This window comes from Zootermopsis nevadensis, unplaced genomic scaffold (assembly GCF_977971745.1).
Source record: "Zootermopsis nevadensis isolate Lab colony 2312 unplaced genomic scaffold, Znev_1.0 Znev_ptg000025l, whole genome shotgun sequence".
NCBI lineage: Eukaryota > Metazoa > Arthropoda > Insecta > Blattodea > Termopsidae > Zootermopsis > Zootermopsis nevadensis.
In genome coordinates, this window is record NW_028259157.1 from 12,449,132 (window position 1) to 12,473,706 (window position 24,575).

The following is a 24,575-nucleotide window of genomic DNA, read 5'->3' on the forward strand; positions in this document are numbered from 1 at the left end:
AGAAAAACAAACTGGACAGTATATCAAAAAAGAAAGGCACAGCCAAATTTAAGGTGCTACACTGGAATTTGCCTGGAAAGACCAAGAAAAACATAGAAGCATCTATTAGGATAGCCAGCTTCTATGCTGAGATCTTAACTTAGGGCCTTGCGAATATGAAAAGAGCGCTAACTGCTAACAAGACATTTGATTTCATAAATCACTGTCAGTATATGGGTTAAGAAGAAAGGATATGGAATAAAAACAAAAGGATGAATAACGGTAAAACCTAGCACAAGAAATCTTTCACATGCTCCAGCTGGTTCGTGTGTACATTGATCACCCTTACGGCATTAAAGGGCTAGAAATCAAGGTGTTTGGAGAAAGTAACATGTAAATAAACTAATATGCTAGTCATATAATGTTAGTAGTTTTATTTTGAGGCTTACCAAAAATTAGACAAAAAAGTGTCATAAATTTAATAATATACAAAATTTCTTAACCCATATAGTGTTGATACTAATATCTAAATGCTGGAAAATGCAGAACTCCTTAAAATTAACACAATTCATCTCAGATTTCAGCAGCATGCAGCAAAGGACCATAAACTGAGCAGTCATATTACTTGTATGAAGTTATAAAAATACTGAGGTTACATGACAAAATCATAACAGGATTTGCAGACATGTTTCCTGTTTGACTATACTGAAATATTTTGGTAATACAAGGCAATATGATCACCAATGTTGGATCTCATACCACAGTCTACAGTGATGTATCCACACTCAAGCACTGAAATGCCATAAGTAAATATTTAAAAAAACACACTTTATTTCAAGTGCAGAAAGAAAATTAATGCATAAATGTACAAACTGATGTGTTATATGGCTGTGCTGAAACTAGTGAAGTCCTGAAATGGACAGCATGTTTCATACAGGAAAACACTGCACTAGCATTTCATCAGAACATTATATTTATAGTGCACATTTAAAATAACAGAATGGTGTCAAAATTAAAATATGCCATCGTGATAACCAGAATTCAATCAAGCACTTGTGTGCAAATCCTTTCACTGAATCTGTTTCAACCTTAATTTTGTGATAAAATGGCCGTTTTAGCACATTGGCTCCAAGAAATGTTTGCAAGGTATAAATTTGTCCTGTGGGTAAAAAGAATTCTTTACTGCAAGAACCATGAGACACTTCAGTGGCTGGCACATACCTCATACATCTTCATGTCCTAGCTGTGGTACTAGAAATGCATTATTCCACTCTTCTTTTGACCAAGTTACTAGTTACTATATATTTGATACTTCCGGCTCCACCTGCTCCACTATTTGGATATAAAAGTTTAAACTGAATTTAAGAGTGTGCTAAAAAGTGTGATAAGATGAATGTACTTGTGAGTTAGCCACATGTTTTGCTTGCAAAATATTTAAGATGTGTGTTCACATGTATAATGACCTTCATATTGATGTTGACTGTGGCCTTCTGGGTTATGATGCCATGTGATCCTTGAACCACCTACACTGAAACAAAGCATCACAACTCAAAACACCACAATCAAAATTTTCACTGTTACAAGAAATCAAAATTTCAGATACATTCACATCATTTAAAGATGATGATAAAATAAACAAGTACAGGTAAATCTCTATAGGGTGGTAACATTCTGGCCAGAATGAAAATTCTGTTAAATGCAACATAGAAAGACATTACAAAATCAATTAGTCCTGAAGTGCTGATCATGCATACAATACCAGTCACAATAAAATGAGAGACAAAAACTAGGAATAAAGATTTTCTTCACAGAATTCACAATTTACTTCAGAATTAGAATATGAGGTTGCATTTTGTGACAAACTAAATTTCTTGTAAGACGTAATTTACAACAGTCTCTCATCCAAATTAAGATGATGCCAATTTTTTGTCACTTTGTTATTGTGGATACAACCACAAAAGCACTCTCACCCAGTGACTAGATGAAAGAATTCTGAAGATTTTAACAACCATAACTTGACTGGTACAAACCTGGTCTGATGCAATGTGTAATAGTGTCTGACTTGACAAATACATAAGGTGACCACCTTGCCAGGTCTACCAACAAATACAGTACAGAGGTTAAGTTACAAATAAAAACCAATGCTTACAACATTAAGTTCATAAGGGAAGGACCAGTTCTGAGTCAGCAATACAAATATTCAATCATGGTTATAATAAATGACAAAATAGACAAATATGGAAAATGGTGAATAAAAATACTAGATTCTTAACATAAATCTCTAAAAATATGAGCACAATGTCTATTCCCTCAACCACTTGCTATAACGATCTAGTTTGTGCTCCCAGAATGCACTAAGCCATGTAGAAGATGCAGAAGTGTGCTCTTAACCTCATCAATAAAGTGTCGCTCACACTGAATGGACAGAAAGTTGGGTCAGTCTACGGACCATTCTGGACATGGCAGTGAAAAGAAAAACCCCTACTGGAGATCAAACATTGACCTATGACCTTACTTACAGCAATCATGGGCCATGAACTAATCTCATCTGTTGAAATACATAAATAAAATAGCAGTTTATAAAACTGATGTATATTCATGTCCTGTCTCAGTTTAAAACCCACACAATGTTTCAGAAGATGGTGCTGCTTCCTTCATCAGTTAAACAACAAAGATCAAGTGCTAGAGACAAGACAATATAATTTTATTGTTCACAGCTGATCTTTGCTATTTACAGTTTATATCTTGACTAGAACTGCTGCTGTTGTCCAGGGGTTGAGATTAGATTTTTCCAATGGACTCAACTAATAAGGCTGCTCACCAGATGATAGAAAGAGCCAGTTTCTAAAATTTTGCATTCTTTTTAAACTAAAATGAAGGAAAATGCCAAAAATACACATTGGTTTAATGACACACCTCTGTCAAATACCTTTAGACTAGTCTTAGCAGAGTCTATCACGGCCTATATTCTTAACTGAACTAGCCAACAAGAAAGTTGTAAAGGCACCCCAGGAAGTGAAATGTGTAAACCTTCAGGTAACATTTTGGTACTAAAACTGCGGTAACGGAACATATTCTGAATGTTTTATCAAATAAACAAAATTATAACAGAGGTTTCTCTTTGTGTGATCATATCAGGAAAAATTGCCAGAGGTATCAAAATCTCTTGAACAATGTAGAGGATAAAGATTAATACTACGCTGACCAAAAATGTTTCTTTTGATGTGATGGACCAATAAAAATGAAAGCATGCACAGAGGAAAGTCACAAGGATCCAAGAAACAACTTAACTTTTCTATCCACGACATGACCAAGTACATGTTTGTTCCATGTGGGTTCAGATCTGAATAGATGTTACTTCACTGAATCACAGACATGTCTAAGTACATTTTTGTGAGTAGCATTCAAAAACACCACATATAATTTCTGAACCAAAATAAAAGTTATAAAAATCTTAGAACTAGTTTCTGTCTTGAATATACTACTACAATAATACCAAACATACAAGGTACAATCTGAATATCAAATGCATATATATTAATTTCTGAGTGTCCACAGTCTTACAGAACAATAATAAACTGAAAAAATACTGCAGGTTCAGACAATCTGCACTTTAATAATGGTTTATTATAGAACCTGGTCCTTCCCATTAATTGAAGAACACAACAGGCTCATTCGCTCATCTTCAAGCTACACACTACTTTGCAACATTCTCCTGTAATCATATTTTAGTAACATATCAGCACCATATTACTAACAGCGTAAAAAGACTGGCACTCACTAGCAATGCAGATTAGATTACAAACAGGACTTACTGATACTTAGAGAAATTAGTACCAACATTATCTGATATATAAAAAAATATCTGCAAATAAATTTCATAACAACTGAACCTGACAGTCTTTCAAATAAGAAATATACAGTATATATATAAAATGTCATATATATTCTTATCAAAGTCTTGTTTCCATAAACACTAAAATACTAATTAGTTAAAAACTGGAATTACCACTGATCATATGACACAAAAAGTATGTCTTGTCATTACGTTACAATCAAAACTGCACAGCTACTGATAATAAACAGCAGCTACATCTTAGATTCAGCTGTGCAAGTCAAATTGGCTCTGTTTGAGCTTTGAGAGAGCTTAATTCAACTGAGATTCTTTTAGTCAAAAGTTGACCTTCAACAAGTGTCAAACTGTCTTTGAATATGAATTCGTGTAGGGTACAAGTTAAGCCCAATAAGACAGTACTAATGTCAGTCATTCATGTAAGTTTCAGTACTTCTCAATTTATATCCCAGTCACAATTAGAGAATAATAAATTTCGCTTCGCATAATAATACAAATCCTAAGATGGTGTGGTCAGTTATAAAATGAAATATAGTGCAGCACATACCCAAGACAAATTCTCAATAAGCTTCTTGAATTCTCTCTGTTACATGTTTCAATTCACATATTCTTCAAAATTATCTCACATACTGTTTTCTGACTTACTGTAACATACATGCCTCATTTGTTGCCACTGGCAGACAGAACTGAGAACCACACAATGCAATAGACGTCACAATGAAGAATGAACTCGGTGGGTACCTTCAAGTACAGGCAATCCCCACTCCTATCAAAAGCCATGTTCCTGGATAGAGTTCATAAAGCAAATCACTATTTCCTGTAAGCACGATGTTATAATTGGGGATTACATTCCCAACTGACCATAAAAAAATTATAAATCAAAATTGTACTGCCTGAAAGAAAACATAAAAGCAACAGAAAAATATTAGATCACTGTATATGCCATAAAAATACAACAAAATCTTTCAGATAATGCAAACAGCAGCAGATCATAAGGCAAACGGACTCACGTACTTCCCCCAGTTTTACTGACTGAATGACGCTGTCTCCTTTGTTTGCATTTTCATTAGCACATGTGATTTTATTTGGAAGATTTCGGATGAGTGGGTTCATGTTCAAATGATGAGCCACCAGAAGGGTATGCACTTCATTATATGAGTGAAACTTCATAATGCGGATTTTCATGAAGTGAGGAATGACTGTATACATCGAGTGTCTGCCATGTTATACAATGCTGCAAACACAAGACAGTGATCATGAAGATATAATAAACATGAGAAGATGTTGATATTGGCATTCTGGTTAGAATTGCCATGAAGACTTGCAGATACATACTAATGTGCTGAAGACATTGTTTCTCAGAAATACTGGTTATCTACCTACAAGTCCATTACTGAGTATTATTACCCAGAATACCAACATCAATATTTTCACCATGCAAGAACATGAAATCTCATGTAAATCACGGAAGCCATCATGAATGACACAACAGGTTAAGGTAGGACAGAACAAAGTGCTACAATTTGTTGATATAATAATGCATGAGACAAGTCAATCAGATTACAACCACAAGTATTTATCATACACGATGGTCAATATTTTGTGCCAGCAAGAAGAGGATCATTCTTGGCATAATGTTGTCCATAAGAAATGTTCATTTTTCTTGGTACATATATGTCCATGTCCCAATTGTAAATGCACATCTTAGGTTACTGGTATGTACAACAGCATGTTGACGACATATACACAGGCACTCAGCTGGCACTTCAATATCAGTGCAGCTGAATAGTGGAAGTCAACAAATTAACTAAGCAGAGTTCAACAACACGGCTCAGCAGGAAGGAACTCGATTTCAGAGCCCAGTCTGACTCGTCTCAGTGGAATGCAAGTTTATACTTATCACAGCCTAAGCTGGATCTTCAGACAGGTGATGGAGGTCTGCATAATTTACAATGGCACGGTGCAGGAATTCATACTGAGCCTGCAAGCAAAAAATAGACAGACAGACAATCCACTTATTACTTCAACTCTGTAACAAATATTCTATAGGAAACTGATTATATGGGGGGAAAAAAGACATTCTGAATTAGGTGATAATCTGCATATGTAATGCGATAAGTGATATTAATTGTAAAGTATTTCACACCCTTTAAAATTCAGTGCTTTAAAAATCAATAAGTCTGCAATTTGTACAAATGGCTTTCATATTAGATACCATAATTCACACTTGAATCACATGAAAACTGAAGAGACTTTTAACTATGAGAAATAGAACAATGAATGATAGTTCTGAGTGTGAATTATTAAATATAAAGACTGTGGGTTTGGATAAAATGCAAAGAAAAGTTTCACAGTAATTGCCTTCATTACTTACAAATGTCTGCAACATTCCATGGCGCTGAGATCTCAACTTCCGTGTTGCAGTGAAAATATCAACTCTTTTTTCTGTACGCAGCTGCTGCACCAAAATGCTTAATGCCACAAACATGGAACTACGATCGGAGCCACAACTATAAAATAAAAGTTATAGAAAATTAACCACTTTCCTTTTTTATACAAAACAAATCATGTAGAACATTGTTGCACTATTGTCATCAATGGACAATTCTGCTCAACAGCATGTTCCAACAATGACCTGTTTCCACTGCTCCACAACAATGGATTTAGGTAATTGTTGTACCAACACAGTACAATGTAGCTGTAAAGGTGTTCCAGCAATGGCCTTGATTCCCCTTGTTGCACAACAGGACTACTGTTCCCACTGCTGTGCAACAATGGCCTTTGTCACGCAGACTGCCTACCTACTACAAAAAACCATGACAGACACACATGGAAGAGCCTGTAAGGTGTCGTTAACTCATGCTAGAGTATGAAGAACGTGTAACAACATACTACATAAAAGTACAAAAATATAAGCACATGTGACAAATCGCTTCTGTCAGTGAACTATTGACAATGGTTCCATTTACTGAGAAAAAATTCAAATTATTGCTAGGAACAAGAGAACTTGGGACAAGAATTTGCATTCACAAAATTTCAACTGCTTTGAGTAGACATGAGATTACAAGGAAAGAGCTTAGCACCTCACTGGCTGTGAAACAAGCGCATCACGCAACGAAAGAAGTTATTTATATCCGAGGAAAGTAGCAGTCTTCTCTGGACAGGAATCAGTTTTTAATACGAGGTACTAGATGACACACAATTTTGGTTTTGACTTCCCAAGCTACCCAGGGGAAATGAGTAGTGACCATACATTTAAGTGAAATTCTTTGATCATGTATGAATGATTTAAAATTGTTTTCAGCACTAAATATTGCTCTAGCATCAGTTTGAGCACAACAGCTGTAGCAGTAAAAATTAAGAAACCACTATATTGTAGAAATTATGTTAAGTAACAAGCTAATTGTGAAATCACCTGCAATGTACAGCAGTAGGACCTGAGCCACCATGAGCCTCCTGATGATTTTGGGTCTGATCAACCAAATCAATCAGTCCTCTTGTAACCTGTGGTACTTCACCTTCTACTGTTGGCCATCCATTGTACTGGAATTGGGTGACCACTATGTTCTCAGTGGTCTGAAATGCACAATACTTCAATAGGATAATGGCATTATCAAGTGAAGGCATGAAGTTCTAATGCAGGAGAATGGCAGTAAGTTACTGTATTTATGTTACGTGGCAAACCAAAAACACAAAAAATACCAAATTCATCCAGACAGATAGTGACATCAAATCTGCAATAACTGCAAATTTAAAACTTAAGCTGCATAGATTTTCACAACAATATGCAGGTCTACTGTCAAATAAAAATTACATAACAATGCTTCTTTTTCTGAAATCAGATAACATACAGGATGACAAATTATCACAAAAAAATTCATGCAGGCTGTGCATCGGCAGGATGCATGTGGGCACCTGGGACGAGCTCATCCAACAAAATCAGTTACTTATTATTTAAACTTACCTTTGTGTTGGTTACACTCAATTCTCTTCGTGTGTAGTATGGACAACTCTCACTTTGAATATACTTCACATGAATATGTTCGTGACTAATTTCATCATCTGGCCAGTATCGGATACATTTCTTTGATCCGTCACCCAACTGGAAATACAGATAAACCAAGTGTCCTTTTTGTTCATTAGCCGACACACAAATTAATAATATTACATCACAATGCATATCCAACCATGTGTGCGTACACTTGCAAATCATATCTTTTATACTGCTACTTCTTCCACTGAATATAATTTTTTTTCCACCTTTTCAGTACGTACAAAAATTCAGTTTTAAGTAATAAATTCAATTTTTGAACTAATTTCTATAACTACGGATAAGAACAGAATATTTAACTCAACTACAAAGGGGACAGGGGAAGCACATGTTATGTACTACCTAAGCTCCTTGAATTTCTAAATCCACCTTTTCATACAGTGCTTCTAACATTTGTCTTTTCTCCTCAACTGATGATGTCTCCAGCCAGAAGAGTGGGTGTGCACTACTTACATCAGACAGCATGACAAGTGTACTGATACTTTGTTCAGAAACCATGCGCCAGAAATCTGCTATTGTGGATTCAAGTGGATCTTGGGTGATGATGAAGGACTCCGAATTGTCGTAGCCCTGTACAATTAAAAGGTTGAATAAAAAAGACTGCAAACACTGTTATAAACAGACTCCCACATATTCCATGGATCATAGCACCACTCAAGCCATTTTTAATAACCTTCACATATACTAATGTACACAAAGAGATTTAAATGGATTCTAAATTAAATGGTGTGTTAGTTTTTGGAAAGTCTTCAAATACCGAAAGATTTTGAAAGATGAAATCTAAATGTACCTCCTTCTTCGATCACAGAATTTTTAGAAGGGGCGGGGAAATAAAAAAAGAGAGAATGAAACATTATCAACTCACAAACTTACTTCAATAAATGATGCATTGATGTAGGTGGAATGTTCTCTTCCTGGAACTGGAGTGAGGATCACACGATTCCTGTCATATGGTATAACAAGTTCACTGCGATTTTTATTTCGGTTTTCCTCACCACCTCCGACTGAGAATGATTTGCGATCTTCTTGCACACGATTAATTTTCTGAAAAAAAGACTGATTAGTATGTTATTTATCAAGGCTATTATATGTATTATGTTGCATTGAGCATGGTGTGAAGATAATTATGGATGATGAATTAGGAATGATTGGGAGAATCTTGGAATTCACCTGGAAACAATGACAAAAAACTACAAAGAATGTTACAAACACAGGCTTAAGCAGGATATGTTCCAAACACAATGAGAAGTGTACCTGAAAACAAATGAAATGCCAAAAAAAGTTCACATAATTAACAATGTTCAATGAACATTACACTCTTTTACACCGACTTTCTATATCACTTTGCAGGTTGAGAATCACCATTACAACCCACACTGTACATGCAAACTTGTTTCACAGTCACACACATCACAAGAAGTAATAAAATATATGGGTTTCATTAACCACATTAATAAAATTTATAACAAACTTCGTAACAGTTCTGATAACATAAATGTCCATGATATCAAAAGACATCCCCAGTTATACTTATGAAGAAATGAGATACAAATGCAGTGACATCCGAGGTGAAAGAGTATTTATTCACAGGTGTAACAATTTTCATACGATGATAATCTTGTGTTCAAAGAATGAGTCATACTGTACGAACATACCTCAAAATCATCTTCCATCTTGCACCTGTCTTTTCCATTCTCCCTTTGCCTCAGCTTCTCTACAGCACTCTTCAGCTCTGCCACTTTTATCTCTGTCTCTCCAAACTGCGCTACCTCCATCAATGCGCGGTAAATGAAGATGTACTGTTTCTAAAATTAATCGTGTAACATGATTCACGAATGAGTACAGTTACACACGACATTTTACATATGTCTCCGTACAAACCTAGAAAAATCTAAGGCAACAGATATTGGAGAACAGTTTGACATTCATGGTGCAAACTACAGATCAGGTATGACAAAATGCCAGCATGGTTCACAGCTATATGAAATTTGAAACACTAAACTGGTACACTTCAGAAATATTATGAAATCTGAGAAACAATCATTTCAAATTCATCATAACTTCAACCAGTTGAAAATGTTCATTCATTTACGATGAAGTCTCAGGTAACAACATAAAATATGAGAAGCAGAATTCCAAATGTGACTTCTGTTACACCAGCCCAATTTATATAAAAGAATGGTAAAAACAATCCAAAAATTACACAAGACTAATATTACTTAGCTAAAACATAAGAGATACACAAATTTGAAGTACAGAAGAGAGGGAGGAAAAATCTGAGAATAATAATACCGTTTTAAAATAATCTATTAGGTATCATAAAATACAGAAATATGGTAAAGACATGTGTCTGACAGTTACTGATATTGGAAAAGCATGTATTTACTGTTGCATTCATGAAGCAGTAAACTGAGATGACTCCTGTCATAATATACGAGGAGCGTCCACAAAGTAAGTTTCCCACTCGTCCCACAGCTAGCAAACCTTATATTGAGCGAAGCGACTGTGCGTGCGTGATAGAGCAATGACGTAGCATGACGCATGCACTAACGGCACCTCCCGCGTTCTCACAGTAGCATCGTTGCAGCTGTTGAAGATGGAGGTTCTTATTCCAGCTCCCGCCGACTGTGAAGTGCGGTCAGTGATAACGCTAGGCCGCACACGGCTCGACGGACAGCAAGTCTCCTGCAGGAGTTCAGCTGGGAGGTGTTTAATCATTCACCCTACAGCCCGGACCTCGCTCCCAGTGATTTCCATCTTTTCCTACACTTCAAGAAATTCCTGTCCGGTCAGCGTCAGCGTTTTGAGAATGACAGAGAGGCGGAGATGGTTGTCACACAGTGGTTCCAATCCCAGGCGGCAGACTTCTACGACACAGGTATTCAAAAGTTGGTCCCACGGTATGACAAATGTCTCAATTCCGGTGGCGAATATGTTGAAAAATAGCTGGACACTTGCTGTATCTGTTGCAATAAATATTTCCATGAAATTGTGTTTTGTTTCTGTAAACGGCCCCAGGGAAACTTACTTTGAGGACGCGCCTCGTACATCTTTAACTTTTCAATAATAAATTAATGAAAAAAGTAAATAAAAACAGCCATAAAACTTACCAATGACTGGACCAAAAAATTGCGTTGATGTCGTAGATCACACACAGTATTGAAAATTGCCACCTGACCCTCTTCAGCCAACTGCTGTAACAAACCGTCTAGAGCTACGAGCGTACCCGTTCGACCCACTCCCGCACTAAAATGTCAAAGCAAAGTGTGTGAATAATATCAGCAGTGAAGGCCAATATAATGAAAATTGATAAAACAGAAATAAAGAGTCTTTATAAGGGATAACCAGCTCTATGATTTACAAATAAACAGGTGTTGAGGAAACATAAGAAAAAGTATATTCACTTTACCCATTATATCAAATACTACTCGTACATTCTTGAAACACTTTGCACACATACCTGCAATGAACTAAAATGGGCCCCTTCTCTAGTGAATAAGCTTCATTCATTCTCCTTATAAATTTTAGGATTCCTGCTGGATGCTCTGGAGCCATGAAGTCTTTCCACACCAGATAATGATATTGCACTATGCTTCTTTCTTCTCTCTCTCGATCTTTGATTCCGCCCCCGCACGTCCGCCACATTTTTAATTCTCGTATGATATAATCTGCAACATTGCAACTTTTCACAATCTTCGTCATAACCTACATCCACCCACAAACTATGACAGACACGAAACACACAAAAGTGAGTTACATCTAAAAGATTCAGATGATAGTGTTAACATATCATTTCAGACTTATCTCTTCGAAAAAGACCAAGGATGAGTTTCTTAAGCCTACAATTTTTTGGAAACTGGCTCTATTATCTTCACTGAGTCAAAGAATCCTACTCTGTTGGGCCCACAAGATCTTGTAGACCTCCAGGTTTGGAGACTACACAGCAGCCTAATAAAGTACGAATCTCTTAAATTTCCAAAATGTGGATTTTAGAAATTGGGATAAAAGAAAATTCAGGAGACAAATAATGAACATAGATCAAACTGAGTAATTAGCTTCATGTTCTAGCAACTTCCCTAGTGGAAAATCGGATCAAGGTAAACCATACGCTGGAAGGATTAACAGGCTTCAGGGTTATTCTGGATATGGCAGTAGCACACACAAACTTTCCAAGCATTCCTGGCGTGTAGGTGATGCAAGAGTTACACTGAATTTAATTTTGTAACAGACCTGAATAACGTTTCTCCCGCACATGTGCCACACCAAAGTCACCAAATATTTTGTCCCCTTCTGTGTCATCTGGCCAATATTTGGCACATTTGGTTTTGCTATATTCCTCCAAGTTTGTCAGCATAAGAATTAATTCGAGATGCTGCTCCCACACCATTCGCCAGAAGTCACATACAGTACTGTCCATGGGACCTGTGGACAAGTCATCACAATGACACATCAGTTCACATAAACTTTATGATTCAGAAGATTTCCTGCCATATGCCCGTTACTTGTAAATGGAATAATTATTGTATTTCCACAATTTCAATAAACATAATCAAATTTGGTCTACATCATCCCATATTTATGTACGCATATTTAAAATTTTCCATACTATTTTTGTTATCTTTTAGAACATCAATAAACTTCAAACTGCACGAGATGCAAAACACACAAACAATTTATTGGACTTATTACAAGACAGAAGTGAACACAGTGACAATCATACAAACCATTCAAACACAGAACTCCATCTCAAAGTACCCACCACATACCTTGTGCACAGATAAACTTTTTGCGTTCTTTGTAGCCCACAACAAAGTTAGCGTTGATGTAATCTGAGCCCACTACACTGTCCAACTGTGACAGTCGGACCCGTGTCTGGTCATATGCCTTGATGTCTGGATATCGATTCTTATACAGATTTTCTCGAGCCTCTGAATGACGAGTGGTGCGGTCTGGGAAACGATCCGGCAATAACTGAAAAATGAAGTGAAATTTGTGTAGCATGCATGCAATATTTGTGTTATCAAATTATCGGTTCTGATGGCACACAGTTTGTGAATTAGAGAAAGTGTAACGCTAAAGAATTTATTATCTACTTGGATTTCTGACCAGCAAGCTACGGAAAATAATGTACATTCCACTTTGTTTATCAAAGGCCAAGAGGATTTTCAACAATTTCAAAGCTCATCTTTACTGGTGTTTATCTACCAGAAGAAATGAAGCAAGTGTTTAAGTTTATGACTTCCTGGAACAGTTTACCATTATAACATACAAGTATATTGCTTTGTATCAGTCTTTTCACATTCATCATACTGCAAGGAATCAATCAACAACACACACCGAGGTCCCATTGCATTTATTTCTTGGAATACAAAATAAATAAACCACAATAAGGTTACAACAAGCTTACTTCAAACTCATGCTGGAAGCCATAATCAGAATCCCTGTGTCTCTCTACATATGCCATGGTTAGGTCAAACTTGGCTATAGGTGACATATCAGGTGGACTAGCGGACACCAACACGTGGCGCCCACGTAAACTGCGACAGAGGTGCCTGTAGCAAACATATGCTTTGTCTTAAAAACCTACTGTTCTAGCAGCAGACAATTATGTCCTAAAAGAATGACAGCTTTCAATAATATTTTGACAACAATTCATCAAATCAAATGTTGCAAAATACTGCACCACATATTCTTTTAAAGACCACCTCAATGCAAATCAATCAGGGTATTATACATTTACGAATGTGATATTTCACTCGACCAAAGACATGCGATAGTACAATGAAGACATAAACGAAAGGACTAAAGAATAATGGCACAATCTGATGTTAATATGGGAATACAGAAACAATGTCAATTCACTCACACTCCTGCAGCTAAATGATTAACAGTGCTGCTTGTCTGCCTGACAGTCATTACAGTAGAGAAAACAGTACATGTGCAGTAATGTACTTTACTTATTTACAGTTTAAGGACACTCAGTATCTCAGACTATATAGCGTCAAATGAGAGGAGGATAGTGGATACTGAATAGGAAAGGATGTAGAAGGAAGTGGTCCAAGCCTAATTTAAGGTACTATCCATGCATTTGCCTGAAGCAGAGTTCTGTAGTACAAACAATAAATGTGAAGTACCTGAATGAATTGGTCAAAGTCATCTCAATGCCTTGGGCTTCTGCCACCTGCTTGGTGTAGCGCTGAAGCAGACAAAGGGACAGTAACAACACCAGCACAATGAGGATCAACGCGCAGAGAACTTGCAGAACCAGCGCCAACACCTGAGACTGCTCAGCAGCCTGCAGCACCTGAGGTCCTGGGTTCAGTGCCACAAAGTACCCACTGTATGCTGGCAACAGCACATGCTCAGGGCCAAACACTGCCACAAACACACATATAAAACCAACCCTCATCTTTGGTTCTGTTTTGAACCACAGGTAACTGCAAACACAACTGTGCAAAATCCACTATTAAAATTAAATTCAAGCTGTATCATAATACAGATTACTTCATAAAAATAAATAAATTCATAAAAAATCAAATTATGTAACTATGAGGCAGAGATGCAATACATAACATTATTACTATATCAAATGAGTCAAATTTTCCAAGTTCCTGCAAATTTATTTTCTGCACAACAACCATTCAACATGTTTATTGCAGAGTTTTGTATTACAGCCTGCATTTGTTCTATGTACATAAATATGAATAAAAGCAGTAGCATGCTTCTTTGAGGTACAGACTGGACTTTTAAATATTAAACAACTAATTCATTTATTGCAAAACTTTAACACAACTGTCTCACCTATCACTTCCACAAATCCTGTGTAGTTGCTGCCAGTATCAAGTTGGCCGTCATACACTGGAAACTGACTATCTGTAACGTCTAGCTCAGGCACTGGCAGTGACGATGGCGGTATACTAGGTACTGGGACATGGGGCAGAACGAAAGCTGGAACAGGGTCAGGAGCAAAGGTTGATTCAGCACGTCGCACACGGATGGGCTCTGGACTGGGTTCAAATGTGCCAGTAACATAGTCCACAGAAGGAAATACTGATGCAGGAGGGATAATGTTGTCAGATATTTCAGGGAGGGAAGTGGTGGCTACTGTGGGAACATTATCAATAGACATGGGCAAGAGGGTGGTCTTAGGGTGACGGGGCTTTGGTCGAAGTCCAACACAATGGTAACAAGCAGAGTTGTTGGTGTGTTGTGTGTAGCCATCACCCAGGAATACTTCACTGATTACAGAATTACTGTATGGAAAGACACCAAACAAGAAAAGAAATGTCAGAAATACAGCATACATATACCACTACAATTACCTGTTATTTCTTTAGGAAGCAAGGCAAAATCCACCACTGGCCGCTGGACCTGCTGTAAATAAAATGGTCAGACACGGGGTGTTTGAGTATCATACTCGAAATGCCAGAGAAAATTCAGGAGAATGTTTTCTGGAGGTTGAGTTCTCCACAGAACTAGCACTCAGAATCATGTTAATAAATTAAGAACAACTGTGTGAGATATGAGGCCCTCATGGAAGTAGGAATGACACTGGGTTATGATGCCATGTAGACTAATAAGTAGATAATATTTTGGAGAAACACATGTATCTACCTACAAGTCTACACCAAGCAACACTGTACGAATCACTGGACTGTTACTAGGAAATCAAAACATGAACAAGTGTTTAATTCACTCTCCTCTGAACCTGATGATTGAAGTGCCACTGCCATAGAACTCCTGTAAAAAAAAATAATCCATTTCTTGAAACAATCTACTTCAACCTGAGCAAAATATCAGAGTTCTGAAGTTGCTAGTAGAGGTGTAGGCACAATGGCATGAGGGTGAAATGTCCCTGACCTCAAGACAACTCTTGACGTGACTAGCACAATTCATAAAGGTAAAAAGGTCAAATGGCGATTAAAGAGCCAGAACTGTTGTGCTAAGTGTATTATTATTATTATTTAGTGTTCTGTCTGACGACAGGTCCATATGAACAGGATCCTTCCATCCTTTTCTCGGACTGGGACCTGTTCATATACGTTCTTGGCAGATGATCCAGAAGTGGTTTGCCATTGCCTTCTTCTGTGTGTGTGAATGGAGTAATTGTTGGGATGCCACGGAGGAAAACTCCGTGTTGCCTAGACCACGGCCTTGCCCAACACAAGTTATAAATTCGAGCACCGCCGGGAATCGAACCCGAGACCCCAGGATTACAAGGCCAGCGTTCTAACCGCTAGACCACCGTGGCTCTTGCTAAGTGTATATTCAAAACAATTCTTAAGTTAAAAATATAGAAGGCTCCTATTACTAGAGATGCTTTACCTATGGTGAGTATGAAGATGGCTGTCTTCTGGGTTGTATGCTATCACTGTCCTAATGATGGAGGCAGCAAGAACCTCTGAAATGTTGGTAAACTTCTGTCAGACTACAAGGTGCTACAACCCAGTAGCCATCTTCAATTCAGCCATGTCAGCATATAATTCACTTGTATACCAGTAGCCACAAAGAATGACGTAATAACGGCATGTCCCTCACCTCTCAAACATTTCAGCAACATAAGCACCTCCCTTCTTACTCTGATGAACTTCCTCGTAAGATGAAACATGAAAATCTTCAGGTGCTGGAAGATCAGCTACACTCTGATGTGGTTCCAGTTTCACCAAGAAAACCCTAAAACAAGTTCAAATTTCATAATATGCTAATCTATATAATTTTCTCTGGCATTCAATGATGGTTGTGTCACTTTCGGTCAACTTCAATTTACTGACAACCATGGCAGGACAGAAACATCAATAACTTACAGATTCATCTCAAAGAAAACAGACAGACGTATAAACTGGATTAAAAATATTCAAAAGTGTCAGTCTGGAGTCAAAGATTTCTTATTCTGAAGCAGCAAAAATAATAAATATAAATTTCATTACATTCCTGTGATTACAAAAAGATACCAACTCTTGAAAACACCGACTCAAACCTGTGAATTATGGGTTATCTTGAAGCACATTCATCCCCATATGCTCAGCGTCCTTTTTTAGGAAATTACATCTCCCTGAAGAAGCTACTACCTTAAGAAAATTATTATTAATTAAATATTTTATTTTAAAATTAGTCTACACATAACTGCTGAAATGTGAGATGTTTCATTAAACTTTTATTTTGTAATCTGGTCCCTTTTCTCTCTAATGTGATTGGTCATGACTGAGAATGTACGATACCTGTAGCAACAGATTGGGCCATTGCGCTCTGTTACACGAGGCAGAAGAAGCCTGAAGAACCAACGTCCTTGTTCTTCCACTTTCCTCCAACTGAAACGAGCTAGTTTATCTTTGTCTGGGATGGTTGGTGGCATGCTGCAGCGGCGGGCCGCTTCCTCTCCCTGGTGTCGACTGCGTGTGACACCCGACACTCTAACAGTGTAGTTGGTATTTGGCGGAATTAGGTCAAAGCGCGTGCTGTGCTGCTTTCCTTCAACTCGTTTTACCTTAGGTTCTGATGTAATTTTGTGCATCAAGCCACTCTCATTTTTAAATCTTGCCTCACCTCGAAGTATCACCTATACAAATAATGAAAGCACAGAGTATGATAGATACACAATTTTCATCTTCTACATTCTATAACAGAAATGACACAACGTAAATTCCTTGGTCAGTTATTTCCTGAAATACTGATATCTTGACTTTGAACTTTAAATGAAATGAAAAACTACGGAATGGTTAGGAATAAAATAAAGAGTCATATTACACTCCTTCAACCATTTATCGTCTATGCGCCACATGACTCTCTAGCATACCGCTAATCCATTAACTCTGGAGTTAACATCTGTCCACCAGTCTCATCACAGGAGGGGTCTAAATCCCATCTTTACCACGTGATAAACGTTAAACTCACATTGTAGTGCATGATCTGGCCGTTGGGCAGCAGGGGTGGGGTCCATGTTACATACACAAAACTTGCATGGCTGATGTTATCAAAACGACACACTAAGCTCACATTCTCAGGAGGTCCTGAGTCTGTAACAAAAGAAAGATACTTTCTGTTTAAAATGGTGGTCTGTTAATGAGTGTACAAATGGTTGATACTGGACAATAACTGTTTTTGTAATACAGAATTATATCTGATATAAGCACAAGCAGGAAGCAGCGTTATAATAAAGACAACAATTTTTAAAATTAATAGAAATAAGTATTTTCAGAATTTATTCTTCTAATTTCATTAAACAAATTTATTTATGCCTGTCAGTGTTGCTTCAAGACAAATTTTTAAACATCTTCAAATCATTCATTACGTACAGCTATACAACTTTGTTGGTGATTCTGGTAGTGTACCATATTCAGAACCGAATAGAGGCCATTCAACTGCAGCCTTTCTTAATTCTCATGGACTACCTCGATGGCATACAATTAACTCCTCCTTGAGAAGCTGTCAGTCAGTCAAGAATTTTATACACAAATACTCACCCCCATCCATTGTCGTTCCATTTGCTTCCTTAGACCAGTTCCCACACTGTTTTGTATACTCACTGCATGCTGAAACCTTAACAATTCATATCATATCATGACAGAGTTACAACACTTTTGTACTCTAAAGTTATATTTTTCTAGCTGATAATGTGAAAAAGTTTTAATATTACTCACTAGTTTCGAGTATACCAGCTTTTAAAGTGGTACCTTACACATAACTGTTAACTGACAACAAAATTAATTCAGGTCACCAACGATGGAGGCAGCAAGCACCTCTGAAACGTCTGTAAACTTCTACGAGACCAAACGGTGCAACATCCTAGAAGACAGCGACAGCCAGTCAGCTTCATATTCACTACTGAGACAACCTGGAATCTCGCAAGTTAAATCGTAATTTTCTGGACTGAATAAACGATACTTACCTTAAAACGATATGTCGTAGCAGACTGCAATTCTGTAAACAGGAACAGGTTCATGGATTGTCCTGAGTGGACAGCTTCTTTTGTTGTGCTGTTGTTCTGGACAATTAACATGTAATAGTGCACATGGTCCCTCATTTCTTCTGCTGGTTGAGACCAACCAATTGTAATAGAATTGAGTGTTACCCCTTTTACTGAAATCTCAGGCACAAAGTATGGATCTGAAAAGAAGAGAAGTAACTGAGTGCCAGAAGAGCTGATTCTACCCTGGAGAAGCACCTCAGAATCTGTAAGACTTGAGGATCTCATGGAGCAAGTATGAAGACGGCTGTCCTGTACGTTGCTGTGACTCACAGTCTGCTAGAAGTTTAACAACATTTCACAGAGGTGCTTGCCGTCTCCATCATCAGTATGACGATCGTTCTGATGATGAAGGCATATGGCCTCTGATGCAGGTATGTCCAAGTGACATAATTAAGGAAAAATAATTTCATTAGTCGCCTCTGGACACAATCCTAGCAAGAAATTCACTGTGATGTTTACTACTATTTTCCGAATCTGCCTCAAGATATCACCTAAACAGCAGCACTTTCAGACCTACTTTCCCAAAGAGGGATAGTGATGGGAAGATAAAACATTTTGAATTTTTTAAAAAAATACCAGTCCTTTGGATGGCAAAACTATAATGCAACTTCCTTTGTCAGTAAAGAGTAAAAATATACAGGTGTATGGAGACACCTTAATGTTGTTCTTCTGGATTATTATGTTATGTTAACATTTTCAACAAATATCACACAAGGAAACACAATTTACTCAACATTTAAAGACTTTAAACATTAAAATATATCTCTGAAAGTTTTATATGAAGCAGAGTAAGAAGAAAATGGGGGAGTAAAAACTTATCAAAGACTCAAAGCAGCAAGGAAGGAGCTGTTCATCATCTCACCCTTATCAAGAGTCTGTACCCAACCCTGCCACGTGTTTAAGTTGCCAAGACCCATGGCATTCTTGGCACTGACTCCAATCTCGTATGCTGTATTGTTATCCAGGTTCCTTATAACATAGCTCGTGTTTCCCCCACCAATTTTCTCTGGGTAGAATGTCCAAGAATGAGTTCCATTCTTCATGTGCTACAAAAAAAGCACAAACAATTAATTACAGTTCAAAATTTACCTTATAACTGGTCTCATTACCACATTTACAAGGGCCTACAATTTAATATTAACATAAAAATAATGTATTTACCTGAATAAAGTATTCCTGTACTGGCAGATTTCCATCATTCACTGTCCAATTCAAGAAAATTCTATTTCTTCCAACTGCCTTCACAAAATCTATTTTCACAAGAGGTTTATCTGAAAAGAAGACTCAACGTGAACTTTGTACTCAAGTACAAAATAGTAGAATGTGTATCTGGGGTATCAGAGTAAAACATACAAAGAAAATCTTCACTACAAAATTTACCAATCATGAATTCTGTGAGGTATTCTGCAACATGATCCTCTACATCTAAGTTTTGGACAAGTCTTACTGAAAAAATGCTCGGGACCCCTGCACGGCAAATGCTGACCAAACTATTTATCAAAAAGTTGCTTACTAGGTAGGAATCACATTATTCATCATCATCAAAAACTTAACATCATGTATACAGCCATCACTGACAAATAGAATAGAAAATGACAATATCTTTAGTTCAACTACAGCTCTCCAATGGCAACTTCACATATGTAGTCCACTCTACTACAATAAGTAAGCAGCATTATGTGGCGAAGGTAACAACAGAAAATGTGTATACAAATTAGCAGTCACATCCATTAGTTTCAAACACTTAACGAGAACCACCTGAAGATGACCAATTAAGGCTGAAACACGTCGGAACTATAATAAAAAATCATCGTGTAGATGGACTGTCAACCTAATGTTCAACACACAACACGATGCATACCTTAACGCTCGTCGATATCTTTCTTTCACATGAATCTGCCAGTAGTAATATGAGCCAGGATAGCTCAGTCAGTATAGTGACTAGCTACGGGCTGGACGACCGGGGTTCGATCCCCGACGGGGGCAGAGGATTTTTCCTCTAGCCTCTGCGTCCAGACCGGCTCTGGGGCCCACCCAGCCTCCTCTACAATGGGTACCGGGGTCCTTTCCCGGGGGTAAAGCCGGCCGGGGCGTGATGCTGACCACTCACCCCCATCTAGTGCCGGGGTCAAGGAAGAGAGGAGCTATACCTCCACTCCCCCCAAGTGCCTTTACGGCACGTAGCGGGACAAACTTTACTTTTTACTGCCAGTAGTAATAAACAGACATACCTAGAACTAAGACATGTATATCTTCGCTCACTTCACCCTGTGGTCCATAAGCTAAGCAGCGGTATGTTCCGTTATCCTTGCGACTTACAGGTACGAGAGGCAGCTTCAATTCTACAAGAGTATCGTTAATTTGGCTGACATTAAAGTTGAACCTGGGAAAAAATAATTCTTTACACTAAGAGCTGTTCTTCTGAGAACGTCTACTGCACACACAGCAGTAACTAGGAAATGACAAATAACTTTGAAATGTTTTGTTACGTGCAATCAGTAACATAAAATTCATCAACCACATTTCTTAACTGTATCTACATTAAATCTTACTTTTCTTCACCCCCACCGAGCTTGTGCCAATCAAAGTTTTCTAAGGGATAACCCTGAATGCTGCACGCCAATTCTGTTCTATTCCCCACTGGAACCTTCACTGGATTCATTCTTACACTCAGCACCTTCGCAGGGACTGGAACAGAAAATGGTGTAACATAACGATGAATCCATGGCAATATCAAACACAATACAAATTTTAATAAATCTTGAATAACCCAGCTCTGTCACTGAAGGATTTCACAAAGATTCCACGTGACTCAGTCTCATAACCAAAACTTTCCACACAGTAATATATCACCTTTGCCACATAATTGGTATTACTCTGTATGATAGTATGGAATGAATGGCTTCATAATAACTCTGTATAAGAATTTCCTCTCTGATGTCTATATGGTATGCTAACCTGTAAGATTAAGATATACACTTCGTTCAACTTCATAATCATCTGCCCAAACATGACAAGTGTAGTTGCCAATATCATTCACATTGATGCAGTCCACACGCAATGAACACACGGCGTCTTCATCCCGTGCACATTCTGTCGTGTATCTACAAATATTAATCAGTCATTAAGAGACAAAAAAATTTAAATTCATCTAGCTGTATTTACAGAAAAATATATATAGCTGTCCAAATACACCGTGGTCAATTTACTGTAAAGTATCGTGTATCATAAAATTGTGTAAATGATACATATGAGATATGGGATAAACACTGGGATGATCTTCCCAGCCCACAGAACATACTAAATGAGATACAATGAAAGAAAAATGTGACAACACATCAAAATAAATACTGAGAAAATGTGTTTAAATTACCATTTTATTTTAAAATATATATGAACATTTAAAATGGTTCTCATTAGATATAATTAACATTTAAGGAGTGAACTGAAATTTCTTTGTTCCAAGATATAAAGCCTTAAATAACACAGAAACAACAGACAATACTGTAAGAAAAACCAGAACATTATGAAATAGTAAAAAATAAGTCTTGTACCTCTCATCTTCGGTGATATTCTTTCCAGAGAAACTCCACTGCACAGCACCATCAAAAGGTTTCAGTCTGCACACAATAGTAGCATTGTCGCAAAGTGTTAAATCTGGAGACACATACAGGTCCAGAATTTCCAACTTTAACTCTGGAACACAAATAACTTCATACAGGTACCAGTTACCCAAAACAGTTCTCCAGTAGCAATAAGAAGTAAAGGGTAGGATGAATCTCATATATATTAATGCCATTCTAAGAGTCAGGTAGTATATCAAAATTTCTGAAATTCTGTGGAGGAACCGTCACTATCAAAATGATGAATTCTGAAATGCTGTGTTATTCATCACGTAAATCCCTAATGAAGGAAGCAGAGAGAATGTGTATTACAAATGATGAGGTATTGCCTTTTTTATAACTATAACATGTGAATATACAAGTTCTTATACAAATGTGCAGCACATCTGAACCTTGTGGCAGCATACTGGTTATGGGACACTGACCTACTGCATTTGCAGATGTTACTAATACAATAACTGCTGAACCAGATGTAAAGTCATAAACCAACGGTTCACAGCTTTCTTTAAATTTTGACAAAACAAACATCATAAAACATGGAACTAATGAAAAGCAACTATCTGGTATACAAATTAGCATGAGCAATACATACAAGAAGTTAAAAACAAAGTTCCTATGTCTACAGACTGATAACTGATGAAACTGACAACTCATTTCATAAAAATTAAGCTCAACGATTGTGACATATGGCATAATATCCAGCAGTAACTATTCTCACGGTAACAAAATATTTATTCTATAAAAGAGTTCTTAGAATACCAGAAAGAGAATTATGTAGAGAATTATTTAAGAATTTCTGTATACTCCCTCCAGCCAGTGTTTATTATCTCTAATAACATTTAAAATATAACATAATTGACAACATAGGATATTTCAGAGAAATTCAGAGGTCCAAACAGTCAACAAAAGACACAAGCATGATGTTCAGACTAATTTATAATCTTACAGCCTTTCAGAAAGAGTTGACTATGTTCAAATAAAACTAGGTTATGTTTAATTTAAAAGCTGTATTTTAGTGATTTTAATATTATACACAAATTACTTATGTTTTCTTAAACAGTGATACTGTTTTAGCAACAAACATATTTTTCTGTGGCAGAAGAGTCAATTGTGAGACACTGGGTAGGACTGATTTGCAAAACCCCTTAAGAAAAAATACATGTAAGGCATTTTAGGTGACATAAATTATTATAATTTAAAAAGTAACTCTCTGCATCTGTACATGTTTATAATAATGCTTTCTTTCAACATTGACAACAAACCATACATGCACAGATACAAGAGCATAATTAAATTCTGAATTCTACTTCCTTCATCACTTCGGGTCGTCTAACAAGAGCAGAACTAATTTTCAGGGCACTTCTCCCAACAATACTGTATAGTTTAGGCTTGTCAAGTTTGACACATACCTCAATCATTATTTGCGTATGATAAATTTTCGACGCTATAACTGTAGCAATTACGCGTAAATGCGGATCAACTTTTACTCACGATTTGCTTGGAGCGGTAGTACTAGGCACGAAGATAAACACAAAACAGCAATAATTATTTGCAATTTGTGGGCTTGGCTTCCCAACATGGCGTCCAACCGGTAGAACGTTGTGAGTTTTTAAACAAACTTTATAGCAACACTTGCTATACTCATTGTTTCTTCCTTTAGCTACGCACTTTCCTCAGACCTTCCGAAAACTCTTCGATACATGTTTCTGTGTTCAGTGTCTTTGGTGTTAAAAACATATACCATACATTTGCCCAAATCCTACCATTAACACAACCAACAAAACTTTATTCAACAGGGGCATGTAGAGCCATATATTAACATTTAGTGGCCATGACTGAAGCCAAAGAGTACAGCTAAGCTATGGCTCGTCTGCAGACAATTCTGTGCACAGTTAATGCCAACATTCATTCAACCATATTTGTGTTTAGGGTTACTATTCTCTTTATGAAGTCATCGTGTTCTCAAGTACGTTTGGCTTTGGGAATGTGCCATATCTACACTAGCTAACGCACACTAAGGAAAGTTTATATGTTTGTCAATAGAGTGCAGGGCATGAATGTTATAATGGAAAAGATTTTTCTTTAAAAATTGTATTGTGGTGC

General features: G+C 37.1%; 1 protein-coding gene across 2 annotated transcripts; it reads right to left on the bottom strand.

Moving 5' to 3' along the window:
• Nucleotides 1-396: 396 nt before the first annotated feature.
• Ptp69D (Protein tyrosine phosphatase 69D) lies at nucleotides 397-24,337 on the bottom strand. Of its 2 annotated transcripts, none has more exons than XM_087355927.1 (26): nucleotides 23,964-24,337; nucleotides 22,404-22,545; nucleotides 21,808-21,953; nucleotides 21,402-21,537; nucleotides 21,081-21,232; nucleotides 20,011-20,120; nucleotides 19,712-19,895; nucleotides 18,769-18,986; nucleotides 18,344-18,419; nucleotides 17,775-17,896; nucleotides 17,102-17,439; nucleotides 16,422-16,556; nucleotides 14,685-15,136; nucleotides 14,018-14,258; nucleotides 13,291-13,435; nucleotides 12,650-12,854; nucleotides 12,114-12,305; nucleotides 11,344-11,551; nucleotides 10,994-11,129; nucleotides 9,539-9,688; nucleotides 8,757-8,927; nucleotides 8,337-8,453; nucleotides 7,797-7,934; nucleotides 7,248-7,423; nucleotides 6,207-6,342; nucleotides 397-5,813 (listed from the first exon to the last, which is right to left on the bottom strand). In XM_087355927.1, the coding sequence occupies exons 1-26, from the start codon at nucleotides 24,049-24,051 to the stop codon at nucleotides 5,739-5,741; spliced, it is 4,389 nt and encodes a 1,462-aa protein (XP_087212053.1). In that variant the 5' UTR covers nucleotides 24,052-24,337; the 3' UTR covers nucleotides 397-5,738. The 2 variants fall into 2 exon arrangements, with proteins under 2 accessions (XP_087212053.1, XP_021926640.2); XM_022070948.2 differs by having other exon boundaries at nucleotides 7,248-7,408; nucleotides 23,964-24,336.
• Nucleotides 24,338-24,575: the final 238 nt, after the last annotated feature.